The sequence below is a fragment of the Acanthochromis polyacanthus genome, chromosome 1 (genome assembly GCF_021347895.1).
Source record: "Acanthochromis polyacanthus isolate Apoly-LR-REF ecotype Palm Island chromosome 1, KAUST_Apoly_ChrSc, whole genome shotgun sequence".
NCBI classification, from domain to species: domain Eukaryota; kingdom Metazoa; phylum Chordata; class Actinopteri; family Pomacentridae; genus Acanthochromis; species Acanthochromis polyacanthus.
In genome coordinates this window covers 27,566,660-27,593,755 of record NC_067113.1, presented here as the reverse complement: position 1 = coordinate 27,593,755, position 27,096 = coordinate 27,566,660, and the positions used below count along the sequence as shown (strand labels likewise).

The 27,096-nt window shown below is 40.3% G+C and overlaps 1 protein-coding gene across 7 annotated transcripts in view; it reads right to left on the bottom strand.

The window, feature by feature from the left end:
* dtnbb (dystrobrevin, beta b) overlaps window positions 1-27,096 on the bottom strand; it is a 47,945-nt gene that overhangs the window by 10,756 nt on the left and 10,093 nt on the right. For 4 of the 7 annotated variants that reach the window (XM_022210471.2, XM_022210469.2, XM_022210468.2 and 1 more), the window contains 9 exons: window positions 26,905-26,990; window positions 26,481-26,635; window positions 26,281-26,386; window positions 24,244-24,410; window positions 19,532-19,656; window positions 8,529-8,603; window positions 4,012-4,102; window positions 1,974-2,062; window positions 1,221-1,334 (listed from right to left, as the gene is read on the bottom strand). In XM_022210471.2, coding sequence (XP_022066163.1) covers window positions 1,221-1,334; window positions 1,974-2,062; window positions 4,012-4,102; window positions 8,529-8,603; window positions 19,532-19,656; window positions 24,244-24,410; window positions 26,281-26,386; window positions 26,481-26,635; window positions 26,905-26,990 — 1,008 coding nt within the window. The remainder of the gene's footprint in view (window positions 1-1,220; window positions 1,335-1,973; window positions 2,063-4,011; window positions 4,103-8,528; window positions 8,604-19,531; window positions 19,657-24,243; window positions 24,411-26,280; window positions 26,387-26,480; window positions 26,636-26,904; window positions 26,991-27,096) is intronic. The other 3 variants (XM_022210474.2, XM_022210475.2, XM_022210470.2) reach the window with 2 other exon arrangements.

Sequence of the window (27,096 nt, the reverse complement as noted above, 5' to 3'; positions counted from 1 at the left end):
ATTTTTCTTAGATTGAAGCATACCAAATGGAATTTAATTTAACCAGCTGCACTATTAATAAACATACTTCAACTTGTGATCAGTCAATCTCATGATTTCCAGTGATGCATCTGACACCAAAATGTCTTTTTTATGCTTCAAAAATGTTGCTCTGGAGCCCTGGCTGTGTCAAAGGAGCTGAAAAATTGCTTATTTTTGTTATTTATAACAGCTCTTGCATGTGTCATCTGCTGCTGTTCTCCAGGAATACAACATGTACAGAAGGACGACTCTACTACAGAGCAGTACGAGAGAAAGTCTCAGCTTCACAGTGTACAAAGTGGAAACCGGCTGCTGAAAAAAATGAACTTTTTCAAGTGTTTAAGTAGCTCCTCTAGGACCAATCCCCTGCCCTGAAGTTACTTGAGTCTCAGTCCACTGTTAAGTGATATACAGCATGTGGACGTCTGTTTTCAGGGATGATTCTGGCTTATTATCACCCTCTGGTGTTCACAGTGTGTAGCTGTAAGTGGAAAAAGCTTCAGATATTGTAGAAAATCATGAATCTGGTTGAAGTCAGCCTATGAGACACTCAAAGACATCTACAGACTGTAAAAATCTATTTCCTATCCTTTATTCTGCGGCTCAGTGATGATATATTATAGCTCTGGAGACAGAAAGACTAAGAATGCTTCTAAACATGCTTGAATTTAACTTGAAGAAAATGGAATGAATGTATCCTCCAGTGACTCAATTCATTTTACAATAACAGTTACTATGTTTTTATGTATACAACTAATTGCGCAACACTCTAACATGTCAGAGAATTACTGTTTTGGTGAAAACACAATGCAAATGAATGAATCTGAAATGTATAATTTTCCCACAACTGTTGACCTTCAGCGTTGCGTCTGATTCATTATTTAGGCCAAACCAGACAAACAAGGAGTCCTTCAGGGCAACAAGTGCTGCAGCTCGTCCTCTCAGGGTGAGTCTCTTCCAAGAACCGAACCCAAGGGTCTCAGTGTCCTGCCAGCATGACAAATGTCCGCTCGGCCGCCGCTAGTGAAGCTAATTCAAAGACATCCTCCCGAATTAGGAGGATGTTTTTTCTACTTGAGGAATGAGTTCAACACAGCAGCCCTGAAGTTTGTTTTGTTGCTGCCTAAATTCCTTAATAAATGGCTGTTTGCTCCCTGCGTTGGGTAGAAAATGCAGTTAGCGATGGTGCTGTTTGATACCTGAGGAGCCGCAGTTCAGTCAGAAGTGTTGGGTTCTGTTGGGCTTTTTCTGGCGTCGGCTGAGAGGCCTGTTCGTGCTCCAGACGCAGCCTCTGGATCTCCTGCAGGATCTCCCTGAATGCACCAGATAGAGTATGTTTTATTCATATTAGACTAATGATATGGCAAAGTAGAAATACCTTAATGCACATAAAAGTCCTGCATTATTTGAAATTCTCACCTGCAAACTGTACTTGAAGTATCAGCGGTATCAGTAAAGCTTAATGACCAATTTGAGAGCTGTTCTATGAAATATACTACATTGTTATAGTGATGCATGAACTCGTAAGCAGCCATTTAAATCCAGAGTCAATTAAGGAACAGTTTAATTAGCCATGCCGCACGCTGTAACCATCTATTTAGCGTACAGATGTAAGAGTGGTATCGATTTTCTTAACCAACTCTGCAAGAAAGCAAATGTGCATTTACATGAAATGTTGCACTGCCGCTTTAACTATTCTACACTGTGCTCAGCTGCTAAATCTGATAAAATGTGTCATATTTTCTAAGTTTATCACCGGCTTTGCATCTAAAATCACTATCTGCAAAGTTTCTATAGCTGTAGATGTAAAAAGAGTGTAACTGAAGGACCTAAAACTGTCCTTAAATACAAAACTTCAGGTATCATATTCACTTTCAACCACTGCCAACTGCCCACTTAAAAACAATGATTTGCCCCCCATGTATAATTTATGACTACATGATAAATGGTACCTGTTTTTGTTCTCCAGCTCTGCAATCAGCTGTCTCTGCTGCTTATTGGCGTCGAAGTTGAAGCTCAGATCCGTAGGAGGACATTGTTGCTAGAAAACAAAATTACCATAGAATGGCATTAAAAACGGTGGGAGAACAAAAGTCAAAACGCAAACAGCTTCCGTCTGACCACAGCGAGCAGTAATGATGCTCGGCTGGAGACTTATTATGCTCCTGCATAAACAGGGAACCATTTTATTTCACCACAGCTTACCATCATCCCTCCAAATAACAGCCAGACAGCAGAGCAGGAATCCAAATAAACCCAAACTAAGCCTCCCGATAGGGCTCCTGTCATGCATGTTTGTTGGACAATAAAACCTGTTTTCTCCATCCTCATATTAGGATGGAATTCTGTCATTTCAAGTTAGCACTGGGATTGTTGTAAAACCTCATTTTTGCCAATCAGCGTGTGGGGAAATAATTGCAAAAACACATTAAAGAACACGTTCAACTAGCAAACGTGGGGTAGATCTTCCTGTGAAACACTCAAGTATTGATTATTCATCAAAAATGTGTCTGCAAAACAAGCTAACTGTCATTTTCTACATTTTTTGCACCACTTAGTTGTTAATTTCTGCAAAGGAATAGATTCAACGAGCTGCATTCCCCCCGACTGTGTGCAGCATGAAATCAGATTGCATTTTATATTATGTAAACTTGCAATTATTATTAACAGACTTCTTCATTAAAAGAAAGTGATATTGTTTTGCTGCAGAGCAAACAGTCACAGCAGTTGGTCTGTTTCTGATCAAGTAGCTGCTTGAGGAGTATTTGCTGTTTTACAGTGCCAGTGAAAGTATTCAGCCCCTTTGGAAGTTTTCTCCTTTTATGGCTGCGATCACGGCCGATTTAATTTGGCTTTTATGGACAAGATTTACCCCCAAAAAGACTCTTTCATGTCAAAGTGAAACAGATTTCTACAAAGTAAAAGTAAGTATTAAAAGTATAAAATGGACAATAGGTGATTGCAGTCAAACAGTGTTTGATTAGTGTGTCTTTTTCAATTTCATGTGCAATATTTCAGTATCTTGTGATATTATCTATTACCTCATTATCATTGCCAGCATCATTTTTGACTTTTCCATTCTGGTCTTATTTTATCCCCTTTGTATTATTTCAGTATGTGTCACACTGAAATGTTATTACTGTTTTTCTAGGCTCTGCCTTTATTCTGCTTTTATGTTATTTTATTTTATCTGAGCCATATCTGGCACAAGAATTTATTTCGGGATCAATGAAGTTTTTTTTAACCTAACTTATCATAACTTGACTTGACATAACCGAACTTATCTTAAACAAACTGAATTTAGTGTAGCTTAGCTTAACTTAAATGAACTGAATCCTACTTACCTTTTCTGCACTGAACTTGTTTAATGTGAACTGAACTTAGCCTAGCTTAACTTACCTTGACTTATTTTAACTTACCCTTAAGTTACCTTGACTTATCTTATCTGAATTGAACTTGTCTCTACTTAACTTATCTTGATTTAACTGAACTGAACTGAACTGAACTGAACTTAGCTTAACTAGTAAACCTATCTTACCGTAACTGAATTGAACTTAACTTATCTTATATCATCTGAACTGATCTTATTCTAGCTTATTTTATTTGATCTTATCTCTAAAGACTACCTGCTACACTCTACCATCAACCAGAACTAAGATCTTCAATATTATTATTTTTTTAATCAGATTACTTGTGTTTCTTCTTTTACTGTTTTCAAAAAAACTGCGATGACTCGTACCACATGGTCTCAAAACGCCCTCAGCATCCCAAGTCCCCACTTCAGCTCTCATTCAGTTTGACCTTTACAGCAAGTCATCCCCCCACATTTCATTTCCTGTCTGTGTCTCTACTGTCAAATGAAGGCACCAAAAAAAATCAGGCTGCAGCTTTGACATTTCAGCTGACAACAATAACTTCAAAGCGTCCCATTTGAAAATGCGAGTCTGCTGAAGCCCACCACGGAGGCCTCGTGTCGTGTGAGATACTCACTGTGGAGTTTCCCGCCTCGGCTGCCAGGCGGGCGGCGTATCGAGCGATGAGGCGGTGCTCCTCATCTAGCCGGCTCGGACTCTCCAAGACACTGCCCAAAGTCGGAGAGACACATCACTAACACACACACAGCAACACCGACTCTCGTGTCAGAAGTTCTTATGTAAGTAAAAGTTGGTACAGTCAAAAGCGATTACATAAAACAATGTGCATGAGTGTAAAAAAACTTTATAATTGAGGTGACCTTAATATATGCCACTTGGCTCTGACGCCTGTGTTGATAGACAGTCTGATAATTGGTCATAACAATGAACGGAGATGGATAAGGGAGAGAATGCAGCATGCCAAATGCGTTTGTGACCGTGCCAGAGCCCATTCTGGCCATTTCATCAGCAACTGAAAATGTCAAATAAAGCACAAGACTTTGAATGACGATGGGCGTGGCATATGGCGTGGACAGATGACAGGACATATGCTGTTCTTCCTCTGCAGGCGGTCTGCAGTGAGGAGTGAAGGGGAGCTGAAGTGTTGTTTGGGAAGCTGTCTAAGTCTGACTGGAGAGTAAGCGATGATTAAGAGCATAAAGCCCCAATCTGGTTTCAAACCTGCCGCATCGACGAGCTTTCGCTGCTGCAAAACCAGCCTGAAAATCTTATCTTTCCCAAAAGCGGATGCAAAAAGCTGCCGGTGCGATGAGATAATCTCAGCTACCTCGCCCGTTTTCGAGGGTTTTTCCATATTTCAGCGATACTATCTTAAAATAAATCGAGATGATGTCACCTGTCACATGAAAACTCAGTTGCATCTCATCTGCACCCACAAAACCTCAAAATCTCCAAAATGAAGACATCAAAAAATGTCTTGTTTTAATGGGACACACGCTAAATAATTTAGCGTCTTGTCCCGAGGCTAAAGCGGAGGCAGAGTCTGGGGCTTCTTGTAGGATTAAAGTACCACATTAACACACATCAGGGAGCTGCCCGATGAAGACACATGAACTGCCTTTAAGTCATCCTCAACTGGCATCTTTCCCAGATCTTCATTTTTGTTGCACGTGTGAAGCATTTTTACTTGAACCCAATTTCTCACCAGACACCACTGTGTCTGCCATGTTGTGCTATTTTAGCTAAAGGTAGCTAGAGGTGGTAGGTTCAACTTTTCTGCAGTGATTTCCCCAAACGAGGCTTTAACCTTCTGTTGCTCCTCTAACGTTTTTAACCCACTGTGGGCTCATTTCTCATTGCAATACAAAGTCATGCACCTTTACGGAAACAGCACAGCCATGGCTGGAAATAAAGACAATTTGCAAGTTTGGGCATCTAACAAAGTTTATTTTTTTTAAATTATCTTACAAAATTTGAAAGAAAGTGGAATCAACAGGTGCAATATTTTTCCAAGTTCCCACAGGTGCTACCAATACCGGAAATACTTGTAACTCTAAATACTATAGGTATTTTCCCAACATTTTGAATTTGTTCCGATATTTGCCTACTATTTGCTGTGCAGTCTGAGGTTCAGCTGAAAAGCATTTGGATTTTTGTAATGCGTACAGTTGTATTTTCAATTTTTCACAGAATCTGCTGCAAATTTTTAAATAAGACATGTAGATAAACTGATTTTAGTGAAATATCACAATATTGAGCTTAGATTTAGTTATAATTTTGGACAAAACCGCATTTGAATCCAACAATTGTCTCTGTTTTTATAGTTTCTAGCTATGATGCATGCTGTAATATTGACTATTTTGGGGTTCAGGGGGTTATATAAAATACAGATAAGTTTTCATAATTCACCAAATTTGGATTTATGTTTGTGCATTGCTCAGAAATTCTAAAAAAGCAGGACTTACAGTTTTACAGTTAACTGAGAAATGCATGAAAAACCACATTTAAAATAATTAAGATTCAATACACAACTTTCATCACAATTGAATTCCCTCAAAATCAGGAAATGATCAAACTGAATTATTGTTCAATTCAGTTCATTCAAATTGAGAAATCTGGCATATTTCGCTGTTGTTTTTGTTTTAAAGTAATGAGGAACAGAGGCAGAGTTAATGTACTGAATGAAAAATACACCAAATAAGAACTCGAAGGAAAATATAAAGCAGATAAAAGACTTTGTGATTAATTAATGAACATTTAGATGCTTTAATCTAAACTTCAGTGAGTCGGTTAGCTGTCAGTTCTTATTTGCACTGCAACAAATTGGGTGTTCGCATACAACACGTCCTGCACACACTTGTGCACACTTTGGCCTGTGCTCATTTAAATCTGGCCAATTCTACCTAATTATGCAAACTAACTAAATATCAACAATCTTTCCCCAGACTCACAAACTCCATCTTAAAGCATCCAGCATGTCACTCAGTGAAACGTTCTGGCAGCTCATGAGTCTCACATAACAACATCTACAGTTGTTTTTAACGTTTGATCAGTTGTCAGTTAACTCTGAGCTAAAGTTCTTCAAGCTCAAGGCAGCTTTTTTTTCCTTTCTTAAAACGTCATCTTCTGCCGTAGTGCTTCTGCATGACAAACGGGTAATAAATTGCGTGGTGCTGGTTTGCCAATGGTGAGCGATTGTCTGCGATGTGGGAGGGAGGAGATGCCATGTCAGCAGAGCAGACGGTATCAGAGAGCAGACTGTGATGGAGGCTACAAGCACAACACTCACAATCCTTCAAACGGAGCTCATTCGCTTTCTGCTCTGCCCTGACATCTTGTAGTGAAGTTCTGCTTTTTTTTTTCTTTTTTTTTTTTCCCCCCTCCGATAAAAGACGGAATCTGAGCGAGTCAACAAACAAGGACAGCTCTGGTGCTGCATTTCAGTTTGGGGCTCTTGAACTGAGACAGAGCCACGAGCAGCTTTGCATTATTCAGCAGTCGCATCTTTGACTCATAGGCCCTTCATGTGACGGCAGGCAGGCCAGTGCCAGGTAATTATAACAATAAATTCATATTTGCAAACCAAATGTGGGACGCAGACAGAGAGAGGCTGGTGGGAACCGGCCCCGGAGTTCTCCTGGAACTAAATGAAACCTGCTTCTTCCCTCCTCATTCAGCCACCTTATCTGCTGGTATCCACACCCACGCTCAACACAACCTATTTTGGAAAGTGTCACGGCGGCTTAATCCGCAATTTCTGCCCCAAAAATGGTAGCTTTGTAGTTGTCTAGACACCTCCAAGGCAACGGGTTCTTTGGTGCATGACATCTTCCCAAAGCAGGTCTGACTCAGAGAGCAAAATGTCAAGACAAAGGTTATCGGGCTTCTTCATTACTAACACTGTGAGACAAACCTCAGGAGAGCGTCGCTTTCCTCTCGTGATGCCTTCCACTGACCTCTGTGGACGCGAGGCTTCGTTTTACAGCCTCAGGTGTCTCCATCTTGTCCCTCAAAACCAGCTCTAATCTCGATACTGTCAGCCCTCTGAGACAAGACTGAGCTGCACAAAGTGTTCGTCTCTGCAAGAAATTTTATCTGCTATTGATTGTTTTTAGCTTTTAGCAAGGTGAAATAATAACATTCTCATCTAAATGTAACGCCAGTTTCGAGTGGAAGATTTTGAGACTGCTGTGACTAAAAACACACATTTTAAGGCATAGAATTGCTGCACAATGGTGGATTTTTTCTCTTTTTTTTTTGCAGTGTGCATGCTGCCCTTCAGCTGCTGGGGTCCTTGTACTGTATGATAACTGAGCCCAGAGGAGCCCAAGTGGAAGAAAACATGCACAGATGTCATTCAGGCACCCTCTGAATTCTTGACACAAGTCTTTATGTGGATTTTAATCAAACATCTTCTGGTAAAGCATGCAAACAGGCACACATCTAGTCTTTCTGTACACCAGGCAGTGACGTCTCTTCCCTGCTAATGTGCTGTGGAAAAGTCCCGAGCCCCTGAGTCGTCCCGTCTTGCAAACACAAATTGCCGGAAAGATGCGAGAGCGAGATGCACAAAAGGGAAATTCACGCCGAGAGAGAGTGCAGATGCATTACAGCTCCATCAGAGTGCTCTCTCCATTACCGAATTCAGAACCACAGCGGTTCATTACCACTGTAAGTAAATAATAATAGAGGTGGCCTTTGAGTGAGAGGGGTGAAATGAGAGGACAATTAGGCCGGTTCCTCGGCTGCGATCCGCTTACATGGTTCGGCTCCAGTTCCATCATAATCTATTTGTCAAATCAGCCCCTTTAAGTAGGAGTGCTCACATATTCTTCATGACAGCGTAACAAATTTTCCTCTAAAAATACACTCGTGAGGGCACGCTATTCGGATGCAAAAAAAAAAAAGAAGAAGAAGTGTGTCGAGTGTGAAGGAACAAATTACATCTGTAGTATGATTTGCCACGCCATTCTTGTTATTTCCAGTGATGAGAGAGAACCTGTCACCTATTCTGGGACGGCAGACTGAATTCGGTGTGATTAAAAGAACTTATTTTCAGTGTGTGTAAGTCAGAGTGACATTTTTGCCATCTTTAAAGAGAAACAACATCTTACAAATAGCTCGTTTGCTTACCTTTTGGTAGGAGTAGGTGCCCCGGAGGACATGAGCATTGTGTCGTTCATGTTGTTGGCCACCGGTTTCGGCTGACTAAAAGACAAGATTAGAGGTCTTTAATGCTACACTGCAGAGGCCTGTGGTGCTTGTCACCGGGGGGAAATGGAGGAGAGGGCATTTGCATTTTATTAATAATCATGAATCAGCGATCCTGACTTCAATTTAATCCAACTGTACCAAAGAGGGGGAGTGAGGATGAGGCAAGGGATCATTATAAACTCAAAAAACCCAAAACAAAACAGGCAACAACATGCTGTACTCCAGTTAGCTGAAAATTGTGGCGAAATAATTGACTTTTCTGCGGGGAAACAGCAATTTAGATGTTTTTGGGGGCTATTAGCTTAAACCTAATTAACACGAGCAAGAGCAACAACAGCAGACAAGAAATCTAATTAAACCGGGAGTCTGTGAAAAACCAGGGAAAGGTGACATTGTGGGAGGTAATTTGTGAGAGTAAACAAAGCAATGGGGTCCATCTGGCGGCTGAATCGGTGCCGGAGCCCCCCGAAACCAGCCCCGGACCACAGAGTCTCATTAACGGATCACAATATCCACCCTGCACGTCTCAGGTGGTGAATAACAAACCAATCAAACGCCGGATTTCCAAGCCTGTGTAGTTGCATCCCTTTTTAATCAGCACCTTGCATCTCTCAGCCTTCATTCTACTGTAAGTGACTGCTTTATTTAAAGCTCTCATTATCACATGAAAGGCACAGCACTGGGTCTTATTCTGCTTATTTGTGCAATCAGCATTTTTCCTTTCAGTCAAATCAAACTATTTATATCCACATTGGGCAAAATACTGTTATCAGCACGAGCCACAGAGTTGTTTTTTTTTTTGGCTTTAAATCAAAACTAAACAGAAAGCAGCTTCTTTTTGTCTTTTCTTGTTGTTCACAAACTAAAGCTGCTCACATTCCCTGCCATAATGCGCACACTCCAAGGGGAGGTTAAGCATGTTCTTTTTTTTCAAAATATTTATGTATCTACATTTCCTCTCAAGAATAGCCAAATAGAATCAAAAGACATCTCTTGCAATAATTCATGCAATAAACGGGAGCTGCTCAGACCTGCACATGCCGCCTTCCAGTCCCTCCAAGCACTCCCAGCCCCATGTGAAAACTGTTTGCATCCCATAGCAGGAATCCAGACAGACAGACGGCGAGACACGAGGCGCCTGCACTTACCTCTGTGAGGAGAGAAAGCACCTGCCTGGCTGGCAAAATACATCCAAACCGCTGCTGTTGCCAGATGCTTAATCTGAGCGGGCGAGCATCTCAATGTACTACACTGCTGCTGTCTCCAAGGAAACTCGGCGGTCATGTGACTTTATGACGACGTAGATTTTCTCTATCACACACTCTCCTCTCTCTCTCTCTCTTTTCTGTCTTTTTTTTTTTTTACCCCCCTCTCTCTTCTCTCTCTAACACTAGAAATTAGGGAAATGCCATTTGCTCAAAATTGCAATCTCTAAGAAAAAAAAACCCTACCCTCATCCCTTCTGCGGGAAAGCGTGTAACAAACTGGCCTCTACTATAATTGCATTTGCATATCTTAACTCTTCCCCCCTTTACCTTCAGCAAGTTACATAAGTCAAAGCTCTTCTTCACAGCTAGAATTCCATAAATAATCAGCATGCCTTTTTGAGAATATAACTCTTGCAGGGTGCGATATAAATTAAAAAAACGGGGGTGGGGGGGTGTCTTCTTATGTAAAAGCATTAAAGTGTCAGTTTCTCCAGCATCCTTCACACTGCTGTCTGCAGCCTTCTGGGTCACCGAATGCTGATTCAGGACAAACAGTCCAGACGTTCATCCGGGCGCCTCAGAGGTCAAACGGGGAGTGAATTGACACAACATTTAGGTGCTAAGAGATCAAAGCCTGCATTGCGCTAAGCCTCGTGTTACCTGCGTGCGGAGAATGACAATGGCAGCTGGCAGGGTTACAGGGGGGGGGAAATTAAGTCTAGCGGCGCCTCACGCATTCACCTTATTTCTGACGAAGCGCGGCTGCCTTCAATCGGCTAAAAATAAGAACGCAAAGCATCCTCTCTTCTCCTGCTGGCGACCGTGCTCCTGTTCCCCCCCTCCGCGAGGCCTTCAGTACCTCGGCCATAAAAACCCAATGGATCACGCTCAGAGAAAAGTGAATTACATGGCTGTTCTCTCCATTTTAATGACACTGATGGAATTTGCATTGACCCGGAGAATTTAAAAAAGAAAAGGCGTAAAACAGAGCGAGGCGTTTTAAAATGTTAATGGATTTCCAGGGATTATATAGAGAGCGGAGAATTTGATATTTGAAGCTATAGTGTGTGTTCCACATTAATGAAAAAGATGCCTATTTTCGACTCCCGGTCTATTTTGGTGCTTAAAGTCTTTCGGCAGAAGCGGTGCTAAGTCTGAAGGTAAGAAGCCGTATCCTAGATTTAAAGTTTTCCGAGACAGACAGTGCATCCCCAAACCTATAACTCCTGCAAAACACAAATCCCCAAGAATCTCGTTGACAGTTTGAGTGGAAGGGAAGAAGAAAAAAAAAACTCACAGATCAGCTCACTGTTAGTCTGCACTTTCGGGTGCCAGTAAATATTTCAAAACAGTATCAGAATAGCTGCACTTTGTCTGAAGACGGTGCGAGTGTTTGGACAACTGGGAGACTCATGTCCGTTCGATTTGGGCGCTTTGATCAAACCTGACGCTCTACCCCGATTCTGCCATTATTAGTCACTCACAGAAGCCTCAAACACCCACACACACACACCTGAGAGACGCCACTGATGGATGCCTCCCGGTTTACAACATGAAATAACACCTCTCCGCTGATAACATTCATCAGGATTGACAAGTAGCTGGCTGCACTAGTTTTAGAATACCAACAGTGCATTTCTCTCGCTCTTTCTTATGTGATAAAAATGAAGACAGTGAGGAGTAAAACTGGAGGCTTGGCAGTTTTCCTGTGACTAATTATCTGAGGGATCCAGTTTGAGGGGAAGGTTTCTGTGGCCCACGGGGGAACTGGGAAGGGTATGCAGATAATTACTGTATTCAGTCATAATTTCTTTTAAATTGACCATTAACAAATGAGAATTATTCCATTAGTGCCAGTTCTTCTTACTTTGTTGCTCGAGGCTAAGAAGAGTGTAGAAGATTTACAGTTGGCATGTTGGATTAAAAGCAATATCTCCACTTCTAAGGAATTTCATGAGTCTCTGAGCCACAGCCAAGAAATGAACCAGCATAAAAGAAATGGCAGTTTTTACACTGCTTTTTCTTGTATTTATTGTTAAAGGTGGAGTTTGACATTTGAGCCCAATACACTTTTTTGACAAATTCGGTAGATAATTCCACATGCATGTTGGGAATAAGAAGGAGCCAAAAGGAACAAGAGGGACTTTAACACTATGAAGCCAAAAACCTGCTGTCTTCAAGCAAAAAAAATGCCAAAATTACACCATTTGTCAGAGCCAGAAATACTAAAAGAAAAACTTTTTTAAAAAATCTAATGCTCCTTGCACTAAACATGTCTCATGCTGCATTCTGTTTTTTGTTTGTTTGTTTTTGTTTTTTTTTTTTGGGGGGGGGGCAACCAAACATAAGCTTAAAATCTTGATATTTTGTCAAATTCGCTCCATTCCATATGTCTTGTTTAAATAAATTTGTCAAAAATAAGCTCTTTACAGTTAACACAGGGCTTCAGACTAACTTTTTTTCCCAGGAGCTCAGTGGCCCCAACTTAAAATTTTAGGAACGCAAGCAGAAAATTTAGGGGCGCACACCAAAATCGACTTCCAAAGTAAATATTCACACTTCCTCTCATTTTCACTGTATTACTGATAAATACTTGCCCAATAAATGCAGAAACTATGTTTTCAATTCACATTTTATAGTGCAGCAGTTGACACAACATAACAAGAATATCACTCAGAGAGCGCAGTACTCCACCAAGGCTGCTCAGTTGATGTATAATTTCCGGCAGATGAAAACTTCAATAAAAATGACCTTGTGCTGCACACAGGCATGTGTTATGCTTGCGCACGTTATGTATTTATACAGAATCACGTGTAAATTTCTCTTATAAAGGTCTGCTGATCAATTCATCACTTTTTTCAAGCCTTTGTTTTGCTAGTGTTAAAATAACCATTCTCTCCGGGCTTTTATTTTGAAGGCGTATTTTTAATGCTATGGGCTTTTATTTTGTAACCATTCCAGCGGCACAGGAAATGTTTCTCTAAGACGAGGTTTTTCTTGACATGACGAAGACGCTGCCGAAAAGTCCGAAAATTCACATAAAGATGAAAGAAAACGGTTCCATGCTTTTGCTTTCTAGCAAAGGATGTGTCTGAAATTAGAAGCAGCTGGAATGAGGACAAGAAAGGAGTGAAGGACAGAAAGGTGAATTTGTGTTCAAAATAAGGCTGAACGTAATTAAAGGCTTTCTGAAACATCAGGAGCTTCACCGTCATTCGCCCCGTGCTCTCACACACATTGGCCCGCCTTCTTCTTCGGTGTTCGACTCCTGTCTTCTTCTTTTGGAGTTAACATTGGTTGGCAAACAGCTCATTTGCGCATGACTGTCTACTGGGCGGAAGTGTGGAGCAGACGTTTGTCAGTAACAAAAAATATTCAATAATAATTTAAAAAGCAAATTTACTGGTCGCACATGCGCGAGTAGATGAAAAATTTACTCAAATTTTGGACGCAAAACGCGACCATTTAGTTGCAGTCTGGAGCCCTGAAACAGATTCTGAAAAATCTAAAAATTCTGCACTTTTGGCCACAACTGTGAAGGTTTTCGTGGCTCGACTGCAACCAACTCTCACATGAGAAAAATCTGTAAATATCTGGTTGAACTGCAGGCTGTGTATACATGGGAAACAAGTATAGAAATGAATTCAAATATAATTAGTAAAATATTTATCGTATGTAGAGATAAAAGTTTTTCTCCAGTGTTGGTTACACCTGTGGTCGCTTGGAAAAATGTCGTTCTTGTTGATTCGAGGTTATATTCAGTTAATGTAAAATAAGTCAATTCAACTTTTTTGTTTCTTGTTTTTGGGGATTTATGGCTTTATAAAAGTGTAATTCTGCACAAGTGACATTTGTGAGTTCTCTGTAGTTCTTTTCGTTTTCATAGAGGTGCAGGATTTTATAATGTATTGAGAAATGAGGCCACAGACAGAGAGTAAAAGGCAACAGCCTAGCATCTGCTAACAAGGTTAGATATGCTAACTATCTAAATGCCAACAATATCTCTTGAGAATCACAGACTCCACCTTTAAACAGTTAGAATACGACATTTAAATTAATACTTCAAAGTTGCCAGTAGCAGATTTAGTATTTTCAGATGGAACTGGGCTGCCTTGTTTTCCATTTTTAGCCTTTATGCTAAGCTAGGCTAACCAGTTGCTTGTTGAAGCTCCATATTTAACAGACTGTTATGACAATGGTGTCACCTGAAAAGTATTATAGAAGATGTAACCTCATATTGTGCATCATATTCTAAAACTGCTGAAAAACAGTGTGTATATTTTCCCCCGCGACTGTGTGTGTTTTCCTACACACAGGCCCGTTGATTTGCCAATATATCTGTCTGCCAGTTTGAAGACAAGGCACGGTTAAATATGGAAGCATTCAATCTGAACCAAAATTGAGAATGGCAGTCAGTGATGAATACGTGTTTTGAAGGGTTGTCAGGTTTAAAAACATCTTTTCATTGCAGGGCTGATGAGAGGCGCTCCTTCATCACCGCACACACAAATAAAAACATAAATGCTGCTGCAACCAAAAATAGATTTTTTTTTCCTCCATCGGGGAAAGGAGGCAGGGACATTTGGTGAATACCTTCCATGCGTCAGACATAACAATAGAGGCTGAAACACATAGAAACCAGTAACGGGGTCAACAGTCACATCCATTATCCTAAAAGTCAGCGAACACGCACATGCAGAGTCACCAACCTTGAAATGCCATCTGTAAGAGCATGAAAATGCACTTTGTCCATTAAAGTCCTAAAGCAGAACATAGGAAGTTCCAGGAAATAATGACCAAAAACTTCCATTTTAGAGGAATCACATATACTATATAGTCCTAGCTGCATCAAATGTCCAATGGTGGATGCATGTATCCAGGGGTTTTACTCCATTTAGTATACCAGAACAACCATCTAAAAACACTCAGTTGCAAGTAAAAATACTCCATCTAGAATTCTAAGTAAAGCCAGTATTAGAAAAAGTACTTTTTATGCAGAAAAACTGATCCCAAGAAGTTATATAATTTCATGGACTGCATTATTATAACTATGCAAACACTATTTTACTGTTGTAGCTGTTTACATAGCGCTAGTTTTAACTTTATTTGACTATATTTTAAGATAAGATAGACTAATAAAATATGGTAAGATAAACTTTATTGATCTCTCACCGGAAATTTAAATGTTACAGCAATTAGATGCGGATAAGGAAAAGAAGCAGGACATTTTGGCAATAATATAAATAGTAAGGCTCGTTCTTGTTTTTGGCTTGGCTAAAATTGGACTTTTTGGGGTTCTAAGAGTTATTTAAATGATGCTAAACCAGATGTTTAAAGGGGAAATGACTGGGAACCACTAGTTTAATCATTAGACTGTAATATACACTCACTGGCCTTCTTTACTGTATTGAGTTGCTATTTAAAGCAGCTAATCAGTCAATGTAATGGGAGAAACTCAATGTATTTAGCCACGTAGATATGATTAAGAGAATCTACTACAATTGAAAAGAAGCATCAGAAGAAGGTGATATAAGTGACTTTGGACACTTGAGGTTGTTGGTGGCTGAAGGGCTGGTTTGAGTGCTCCTGCTGATCTACCGGGATTTTCACACACGCACATCTCTAGGGTTTATAGAAAATGGTCCAAATACAGGACAAACAAGGTAAGGGAAGAATTGCCTGACTGGGTTGAGTTGGCAAATTGATCACAGTAACTCAACAGCTAATTACAACCAAAAAAAATTTAGAAACACGTCTCTGAGCACATTAAACTTGAGTTACAGCAGCAAAAGACGAGTCCAGGTGCCACTTCTGTCGGCTAAGAACAAGAAACTGAGGTTACAATGGCTCAGTGAATCTGAACAATAGAAGATTGGTGTTGGGATGGAAGGGTCAGAATTTTGCATTGACAACATAAAAGCATGGATCCATCCTTACTTCAGTTTGCTGTTGACGGTATAATGGTTTGAGTGATATTTTCTAGGCACATTTTGGATTCTTTAGTAACAAAAGAGCATCATTTAAACACCACAGCTTTCTTGAGGGTTGTTGCTCTCCAGAAACCTCTCAAAGACGGCATGAGGTCCTGCTGAAAGTAGCCATTAAAAGACCTTCTGTGGTTATATAAGCCCTAATTTAATGGCCATGTTCAGCAGACTAATGTCATAAAGCTCCTACATCTTAAGTCTGGTTTCTAGAACATGACAGTAAGTTTACTGTACTGAAAATGCTTCTACAGCCACCAGAGATCAACCCAACAGAGCACTTTTCAGACGCGGAGGAACGGGAGATTCGCATCATTAAGGTGTTGTCCAGGATTCTGTAGCAGCTGAAAGTCAATATGGATCAAAAGCTCTGAGGAAAGTCCCCAGCACCTTGTTGAATCTACGCCTAAGGCAAGTCTGAAGGCTAAAGGGGCTGCAACTCAATACAAGCCATGTGTAACTGATGAAGTGGTCAGTAAGTGTGGACCCTTATGGAAAGTCTTACTCTGAACAGCAGCTATAGCTTTCAGATAATTGCAGTGCAGTAATTTGGCTGCATCACACTGGAAAAAATTGACATTGGGATATTTAGCTTTCTGCCATATGGGCAGTATATGATTATGTACCAGAATTTTGGTCAGATGACTTAAATAACAGTTTGGAAAGAATTATTCATTTTTGGGATGACATGGGTGATTTTGTAGTTGAGTGAATTGGAATCAAAAATGTAATTAAATTTTTTAAAAAAGCTTTGAAATCTTATTATATCTTATCATCAAGACGCACATTGTTTAGTACATTGAAAATTGAGGCTGTTTGAATGACAATATCTCTGGAACTGTTGAAGTTTAAGATCTAAAATTTTCACTATTATTTCTCATCATGTCATTAATTCGGAAGTTGGATAAGGGCGCAAGTAGAACAAATATTCTCTGATTACTGGTGAGTTGAAGGAGTCCTAAAAAGTCCTATCTTTGAGTCAACTGGTGATATTCTCAGAGCTGTGTTTAGCTGCTGTCACAATAATACAAAACAAAACATGGAATACTTAATACTGATATATTGTTGTTCAAACAGCCTCAAAATTCAATGTGCAAAGAAAATCAAATGTGTTCAAAGTGGGTTGACAAGCAGTTTAAAAATATCTGGCAAAGTATTTAACTATATCCATATTTTATGCTATTAAAATTTCAGGCAAATCATAGGTCGTCGAGCAGGAATTGTTCTAAAAATTTGATGATTTGAGCTGGAATGACTGTCTCTTTGCTCTGAATGGCATACAGATCAGGATTTACACTCATCATACAGAGCTTTACGGTGCGGATTTAAATCAAGAAGTGGCAACAACAGCAAAACACCCCTGACAGAGTGACAACTTCAGGTCGACATCATGCTTTCTGTTGCTGAAATATGTCCATACAACTGGGGTTGCGTTACTTTTGGTGACAAAATATACTTATCAGTGTTTCTCACATGTTCCTCGCTCACTTTTTCTGTGCACACGTGGATCCTGCATGTTCACAAACTGCGTGTCATGTAAATAAAGTGAAAAAAACTGGATCCAAGAACCTTAAAATGGGAGTAAATTAGGTTCTATAAGACAATGTTCCCTTGTAGATTCATCACAAAGCCTTCTTTTTCTATCAAGCACCTAGCCTAGCCGCGCTAGATAACCCACGGCAACGAATTTAATTCTCTGCCAGGGTGGGTCTAGTTACCCTCCATAAGGCTCGAGGCTGGATGCTCCTAAAACTGGCCGGATGAATCACCATGAAGTGTAGAGTCAGAAGGCGGGCGTAATGAAGTGACGACAGAGGCGCGACGATTCTGACAGAAACAACCGGCGCACAATAAACGGTTATCTTTCTACTCGGCTTTGGCCACAGCCCTTAAATATTTGAAGCTAAAATTCAACTTGAAAGATAAACAAAGGACGGCACTGAAGTGTTTCATTGAGAAGAAACACGTATTTGGACTTATGCCGACGGGATATGGCAAATCCTTAATATACCAGTTGGCTCTGCTGGTTGGGAAGCTAATGGGACTTAGCCACAATCCGGCGCTCTAGGAACTACATCAGCCTATTCGTTGCGCTGATTGGTTGTATACCTACCCAATTGCTGCAGAGTGATTTGAAAGACAACCTTTGAGCCCGCCTCCCTCCCTGTCGAGCGTTCCTAGACTCTTGTGTCTTAAGAGCATGGGTCTAGCGCGGCTAGGCTATCAAGCACCAACATAAGCTGCAACATCATGTGTTCGAGTTCATTTGCCTTAATCTGTGTTGGTGCTGAAATTATATATTACACAACTCTTATGGTTTAAGTGCCATGTTTGCATCTACAGTAGCACAAAATCTAAGAAATCAAACTACAACTTCTTCAAAACTGCACTTGTATAAACTGTACTTAGGTCCCACTGCAAAACAATCTTTCTTTTTACAGTAAAACATACTCAGTAATTACAATAAAACACTTTTGTGCTATAAAATCCAAAAAACCCAAGAGCCCCGACTGCATTCTCCACTACGGAACTCAATATTTTCTCAGGGCCACCATCATCTGAAATTATCAACATCGTAAAAAAGAAAAGGCGAGAAATGACATGGATTACTGCTTGCTGGGGGCAGTGGAGAGACGTACTCCAAATTAGTTTTAGCCTCAAGTTTTATTTTTATCAATATTAATCTACTTGTGTGATGTAATTTCATGCTACACAGCCTATACGGCGCGGGCTTAATCCAATCGCCTCATCTCTCGGTCGGAGGAAAACATCCGGGTCGACAGTTGATTCTCCACGTCGTGATGAATTGTAAATTTATGCAAATGTGAACTTCATCCTAAATGCATAAGTTTGGGCACAATGCAGAAAAAAAACACAGAAATCCTCTTGCCAGTGGGCAGAGCCTGGATGCGATTCAGAGATGATGGTGTCTATCACGCAGGGAAACAGAAAAATCATGCGAATGTATTTACGTTGTGTCTATTTTCTTGGCATTTACTGAGCGACTTTCTCCCCCGTGATGCAGCTCACCATCAATTACTCACTGACACTTGCCGGCAGCGAAAGCATATACAGACAGCTTAGATTTATGGCCGTGACTGGAATGCGAAGCAGGATTTTGTTATGAAATGTGCACTGGGAAATGTTGAAAGCTCAAATGAGAAAGTTGAGAGATTTCCTGTGATCCCGTTAACGCCACGAACAAACGAAAATCATGAATCACTTTCTCTTTTTTTCCCAAAAATCTGAAACATTATTAGATTCAAGTGCGGCGATGAGAAAAAGAACTGTAGTGACCTCGGCGACTACGTGGATGTATCTCGGCGGTGGGATTGATTATGGAAATTGTACTATTTTTCAAGTGAAATGTAAATGAGTGTGCAGGGTTTAAGACAGCAGCTGAATATAATGCGTTTCCTATAATGACTTCCAGGAGCCTCAAAGTCGGGAATGCGAGATTTATGACATCATGACCTGTTTCATTGCCAAACAGACTGATGGAAACGACTGTGATGTGAGCAACCTGCGCAACCTGCGTAGTATATCAGCATTTCCACGTTAGCAAATAATCAGGGGCTTTGAAATCTTAGTGAGATGGCACAGCATCGGTCATGTGTTGAAATGGAAACATGGACGGGAACAGAGTGCAGATCATGCTCTCGCTGGGCCGTTAATCAACAAATCAGCTGCGTCTCCCCTCTCGATAATGACGCCGATGCGTGGTACTTACACAGTGTGGGTGAGTTCCTGCGGTCTCTCGGCCTGCTCGGGGAACACGGGATGCGGCGGCTCTCCGATCGGGACGCAGCCCAGAGATTTACTGATGGCGTGGCTCAGCTTTTTGGCCGGAGACTTCTGTAAAGTGGGCAGCACACACAGATGATCCGTCACTTTTTCTGTTGTATCGACTGCTGTTTGTAACAGTTTTGAGCTGCTTCAGGAGGCCTCTACATAACCGAGTTGAGAGTTTGTTCACTGGGTTGAAAGTGAGGATCAGCAGGTGTTTGTGCACTCTCAAGTAGGACTAAATCAGCTGCTGTAATCCAAACTTTCCTACAGCTCCCAAAACATACATTACATTGGATTTATAGGAAAAATAGGAAACATTACCGATGAGCTTCACAACACTGGACAACTGTAGATGGTGTTATGACTACAGAAATGTACAGGCACTGACAATTTAACAACACTATTAAAATAGGCTTCAGCTGCTTTCAATAATTGATTTTGCAGATTTTTATTATTATTTATGTACATTTTCAGGCACTTCTAAATTTTCAACTCATACACTAGAACTCTGTACCTGTAGTATGATCTAAACAGGCAGACAGTATTTGTCATGATCCCTGCTCCAGCTCCTGTTTCTGTCCTTCATTCTCCCTCTCGTCTCTATCGTCCCTGTGTCTTGCTCTCCCTGCTCACCTGTCTACACTCAGCTGATTACTGCAGGTGACTCACATTGCAATAATCAACTCATCTGCCCACCTCGGTTGTCAGTTCCCCCATATTCCGAGTACCCCTCTTTTAGCCTAGCCGCGCTAGACCCATGCTCTGAAGACACAAGGGTCTAGGCACGCTCGACAGGGAGGGAGGCAGGCTAAAAGGTTGTCTATCAAATCACTCTGCAGCAATTGGGTAGGTATACAACCAATCAGCGCAACGAATAGGCTGACAGAGTTCCTAGAGTGCCAGATTGTGGCTAAGTCCCATTAGCTTCGTAACCAGCGGAGCCAACTGGTATATTAAGGATTTGCCATATCCCGTAGGCGTAAGTCCAAATACGTCTTTCTTCTCAATGAAACACTTCAGTGCCGTCCTTTGTTTTAGGATGCGGTAGTTCGGTGAAGCCTTATTTATACAGTCAATGGGTGAAGCTCAAGTATATTACAGACATGTTAACAGAAAGATTACTCAGAGTCGGTGCTAATGGAGCTCAACGACTGTTGTCGTTTTTGTTGTCGACCCTGGCAGAGAATTAAATTCGTTGCCATGGGTTGTCTAGCACGACTAGGCTAGTTGTTTCCGGTTGTTTCTGTCAGAATCGTCGCGCCTCTGTCGTCACTTCATTACGCCCGCCTTCTGACTCTACACTTCATGGTGATTCGTCCGGTCAGTTTTAGGAGAATCCAGCCTCGAGCCTTAAGGAGTGTAACTAGACCCACCCTGGCAGAGAATTAAATTCGTTGCCGTGGGTTGTCTAGCGCGGCTAGGCTACCCCTCTTTAGCTCAGTTTTGTAAATTCAGTTCAGTTTTGTAGACTTCCATTTTTGTATTCTTAGAGTTTGCTTGTAGAGTTTTAGCAGTTTTGGTTTGGTTCTTTCACCCCAGTTCAGTTCTCTATTTATGTATTGGTTTAGTTATCTAGTTAAATAAATCTCTTTCAGTTAATCACTTGTCTGTGAGTCTTGGGTTCTCCGGCTTTCCCCCATAACAGTATTATGCCTGATTCTAGTTTATGATGGGGGCCGCACATTTGCTTGGTGGGTAGCAATTTCGCCAGGCTTTCCCAGGATATTTCGCCATGGAGCATGCGTAGGCTTTCTCTGGGTTCTCCAGCTTTCTCTCACATTCCAAAAACATGCTCGGGTTAATTGGTAACTCTAAATTGCCCAAACGTGTGAATACGAGTGTATTTTTTTGTCTCTATGTGTAGTACTGTGATGGACTGGCGACCTGTCCAGGGTGTTCCCTGCCTTCACCCTGAGTCAGCTGGGATAGACTCCAGCCGCTCCATGATCCCAATGATGATTAAGCGGTGTGTAGATAATGGATGGATGGATAGTTTCTGATGGCTGCTACTGTAACCGCATGTGTCGATAAACTTTATATTTGAAGCTTCAGTGTCCTTTAATCTAAACATTACCGTATTGTTCTTGGATTGTGGTAGTAATTTTCGACACATTCAAGTTTGTACAAACATTCACGACATGCTAGACTGATAAATTGCTTTAGCTGGAATAAAAGCAGCACACACCATCGTTAAGGAAAAACACAATTTAGTCAAGGTTTTCACATGTAATGTCATAAAAATAACAAATACGAGCAGTCTACTTTGTATTCTTTGCTGATAAACTTGATCCTCTGAACCCTATAAATACAATTAGCAGTTTTGATGTTTTATTTTTTATATATCAGAGCCAGAAATTGTACAAAAGAAAAGAATCTTCAACTTTTCAGAAGTCTTTGAAGTAATCATCAGAGGAATGTTATTCTAATAGAAAAACTTACCAAATCTGAACTTTAAATTGTGGTATTTCATCAAGAGGCTTTATGTATTTCATGAAATATTTGTCAATATTCTGTCCTAGCCAGATTCCTAAAAAATAAAAATAAAAAAAATCTGCAGTTCTCAGCGCAACTGTGAAAATATTCGTGATTCAGCTATAGCCAACATTTGAGTGACAAAAATTCCGTGTCTTTTTGGCTGAACTGCAGGACGTGTTTGTAGAAACCAGACTGGAAAAAACTTTTAAGTGTAAGTATGTAGAGTCATCATTTGTCCTCGTATTGGTAACACCTGGTGGGTTTTGGAACAATGTTGTTCATTTTTGTAAAAAATATTCAAAGAAAGTCAACTTTCGTTTTTCCATTTTTTTTATGATTCATGCCCATGTAACTGTCACACTGCACAGAAGACGTCTTTGAGTTCTCTTTCCTTGGCACCATGGTTGAGCTGCAGGACTTTATTTTGCAGTGAAAAATGAGCCCATAGTATAAGGAATAAAAAAACACCAAGAAACTGCTTTGGGTTCAATGGATTAAGTGGAGATCGAAACTGATCGTTAGCTGCTCTTTCCATTTTTCTCACTTTCGTTAAGTGATTTAAAGATGTAAATGTGCTGATGAAAACTCTAAGTGTAAAATCACAGCAGTCACCATTGTTTATATATTACATTTAAAACAACATATGCTGAGCCAAAGTGCTTCCAAACAGAGAAACAACAAGTTTAAATATTAAAGCTTAGACCTAACAATATTATTGGATGTGTAAATTTACTCAACTTAATTGAATATTAAGGTTCAGAAAAAATATTTTCTGATTTTGTGCCTGAAGGCTTAAGCCTCTACTTAAAGACAGATATTAGTCACAACATAGGAACAGGTAAACTGAGATTTTAAAGCAGTACATCACCCCTTGAACTTGCAACTGTCCGAATAACTTAAGTACACGGCAACAGTTTCACAGATTGCATCAGATAAGACTGACATGCAGAGACGTTGATGTAATATTGCATTAGCTGTATGTTGCATCAGAGATACCAGCACGGTCTGCAGGAGATGCAGTGATCCAGTGTTTGGGTTCCTTCTGTTTTCCATTTCAAAACAGGAAGAACTTGAGATTTCTGATTACATTTAGGTCATAAATGTGTTTGTATGACGACAGCAAATGCCCGTTTTGAGAGAAACTGTCAAATATTAGTTAGCTTTGCCTTAACTTCTATATTATTACATGTCACTCGCTCATATTTCTGTTTGTGTTGCTTGTCTTTAGTGCAACATATTGAGAAGAAAGATTTAGAAATGTGAAATTCCAAGCTGAAGCACTTTGTCTGGAGCTAAAATAAAACACTGCACTGTTGTTTTTCCACCAAAAAGTAAAGTACATGCTATAAATGCAACATTTTTCATTATTGTGGGGGAATTTTGGAGAATATTATGGGTATTATGGTGACTTTAGTCCATGTATTTTAATAAAAGCACACTGATTTTGCTTGTATTGAGATGTAACATGATAAAAACAGTGAAAACCTACATATTCTGCACTTGTAACAGACAGGGAGGGACACAACACTGGACTCCTAAATAAGCAGCCTTTTTTTTTTCTGTCCCAACAAGGATGGCTGCCAGTAATACTGAGAACTAATCAGGATGGAGGGAAAAGGAAAAACTGCCAAATGCCAAAAAACAAACATTACAGGAGGTTTTGCAAACCAAACGGCGTGCGGCAGAAAATGTCACAGATGTGATGGAGAATTATACGAATTCACCACGAAAACAGGACGACATCCAGGACACATTCATCCACCTATGTGATAAACCTCATAAATGTTTTTGTCATATTAGAGACGCTGTTTCATGCGGTAAGGCATGTCATTCCAGTCCTGCAGCTACCGACAGTCATTCTTCTCTGAGCAGAAATCCGAGTGGGATGGGAAATGGATTTGGGATCCGGCGCCTGTGACTCCCCTTGTTTCAATTTATAACACACTGATTGAGCTTCGGGGGGGGGGGATGCGGCAACACAGCAAATTCAATCAATACAATTTCATTTGCCAAAACGAGTAAAAAGCCCATAAAATCCCTCCTGGATTACTATGAAATGCAAGGAGACGCTGTGCTATGTTGTAAAATCTCTCCACGCTCTCAGAGAGATACTGACTCTGTATAGAAAAGGCGACAGCATAATGTAAAAATGAGAGAGATTCAGAGCTCTTTTCTTACCCAGGACGAGTGCTCCTTCATCTGGTGCTGGTTGCTATGGGGACCATTGGCATGGCCACGCCAGAAGCAGCTTTGACAGAGCTGGTAGCCATGGCACTGTTGGCACCGATACCGGAAACCCATCATGCTCTCACTCCGGCAATAAGAACATTCCACCGGATGGAAGACTGAGAGTCCAAACACAACAACAAAGAGGATTTTCTGTCAGAGCAGTGACGTCTCTGCTGTCAGGGTCACAAACTAAAAACTCTGTGAGGCAGCCAACCTATAAATAAGTGAAATTACTCACGAATGAAATAACATATCGAGATGCTTCCACTTTGAATATTCATTTTATGTTTCTTTACACTTTCTCCACTGCATTTTAGAGGGAAATTATGTTCTTCATACTCAATCACATTTATTTGACAGATTTAGTTGTTACTTTACAGAAAAGGGACTACACAAACTCATAAAATACAGCACTCAGTTGGCGATTTAACCAGCATTTCAGAAATGTTTTGGCTCGGTTTTTAAAGCAGCGTCCTACGGCCATCTATGAGTCGTCTACAGCTCCACAAAAGACACATTTCCTATTTTAACACTGTTTCAAGTTCAAAGTATTTAAAAAATCTAACATATTCCACCAAAAATTAAATGATCAACAAAGAATCCAAAACATTACTACATTTTATTCCAAAACATTTTATTCTTTCCGACCTCATACATCATCACAGAATCCCTAAATTGCCCATAAAGTAAATGAAAGTGGCTCCTAGTTGAAGAGCCAAAATGGTGAAATGCTATTTACACACGAATCTATCAGTATGAGCAATGTTACATATAATAATGTATCAGTCAAAGGGGATGTTTTAGAGCTTGTCCTTTTACTTTTGACGTTGTATTGGTATTATCTCAAGGAAAAAATCAAAAATACTTCTTTAACTACTCTCTGCAGCCCCTTTACTTCATTCTAAATGATTTCTAAATGATATTATAACACTATTTGATGTATAAAAGTCAATACCGTTTTACTAGTTTTCACTATAATACCAAATAATTGTCATTGTTTAGATTTAGCCAGTATATTTATATAGATTTTGATCGTCAGTTTGGCAAAGTTCTACTTGTAGAGGCTGAGGATTTATCTATTGTTTTATTTAAAGATGATTTTTTTCTGCATCTTTCCCATTATTTCTTGACTTTAAAACTGTGGATATGCATCCTAATCAGTCAACATTCATGGATTTTTCAGCGACATATTTAAGCTCTCTGTTTGCATGTTAACTGTTCCAGCATGTGGTGTTAAATATGTGCCTGTTCCCTGGTAGTTTGCTGGTTATTGCGACAGAAAATCTACTGAGGATCGGCTTGTGAGTCTATTTTGCAAACCTATTTCGTCGTAATATCCAATTTTCACATTAATCGCATTTATTTCTATTTTACAGGGGAAATGCATCATAATTCTAATACGGAGAGTTTATTTTCAGATCTTGTCAATACACAGTACAATTAAATAATAAATGATAATATAAACAACAAAATACATTACTTGTGCTGCATATGAGAGAAAATAACAACTACATTTAGCTAAAAATAGTCTTTTGGCAGCACTTAAACTTTGTTGTGAAACATTTTCCATCTGTAAATAACCTGATTTAAGTTGGTGCTGAGTTCCAGAGTTGACTACTCTTTAAAGAGAAACCTGATCTGGAATGTGGGATTTTACGGTTTCCATTTACTGGGGTTCAAGTTGTCTTTGGATATGTGTGGAAACAGGTTCTGTAGCTGAACTGCTGATGCATTTGAAGGCTAAATTGAGAAAACAACAAATAAACAAAGCTCTAAAAGCTAAGAAGAATGCATCTGTTTTTTGCACTACTTCCACAGTCTGATTGTAGAAAGACGTCTGGTGTGTGACTGTCGATGGAAATCTTTGAGCTCATACTGTCATACGATATGAGAAATCAGAAAAAAGTGCATGAAGAGCTGGGCTTTTCTTTCCCAAACAACTCTAGACATAGCAGCAAATTTGACTCCCAAACTTCAAAAACTCACCATTTTCAACATTAGCAAGTCGGTGCATGAGTGGCAGCCATACGAGACACTGCGGGGGAGGATCTGCCATCAACACATCCAAAAACGTGTTCAGCATGATCTTCTTCTGGATACAAACACACAGGAATTCAGCATCAAGTGTAAGTCAGGCTTCCTCCAGAGAGCAGATGAAGGTGTGTGGTTCAGCGTCCAGTTCCTACCTGCTGGGGGAAGCACGTCCGAACCGAATGCTCCGTGTATCCGAATGAGGGGCCCTCGAACACAGCCGTGGGGAGCTTCAGCACCTCCCGGAGAAACTGGTCGAACTTAGCAAACACCATGGCTCCGCTTGAGTCTGAGATCTGCGAGAAAATATCTGAGAGACGGCGAAATGTCAAAGCTTTATTCTCAGCCAAAACGGGGCGCAAACTGGCTTCTGACATTTACATGAATGGAAACTATTGATCCTCAGAGCCTGGGCTTAGCAGAGAGTTAACACATGTACATTTAAAGGGACTGAATATTGTATATATGCTCCAACAGCGCCCCCGTGTGTTTGATTTGAGCAACTGCATGAAGTGGAGAAAACAGAGCAGCGTACACAGGAGGAAAATGCAGTGTAGTCTAAATGAAAACTGAGCTTACAGCGTAGTTTGTCCACAATTTTGCCTCCACACATCGTCGCCAGCATGGCTTTCATGGAGAAAACGGTCAGCTTCCCATGACTTTCACTGCAAATGGAAAGAGAGGGGACATTTTAACAATACAGCAAAGCAGTGGTTCTCAAACTGTGGGTCGAGGCACTGAATGGGGTCGCAAGATGATTTATATAAATCA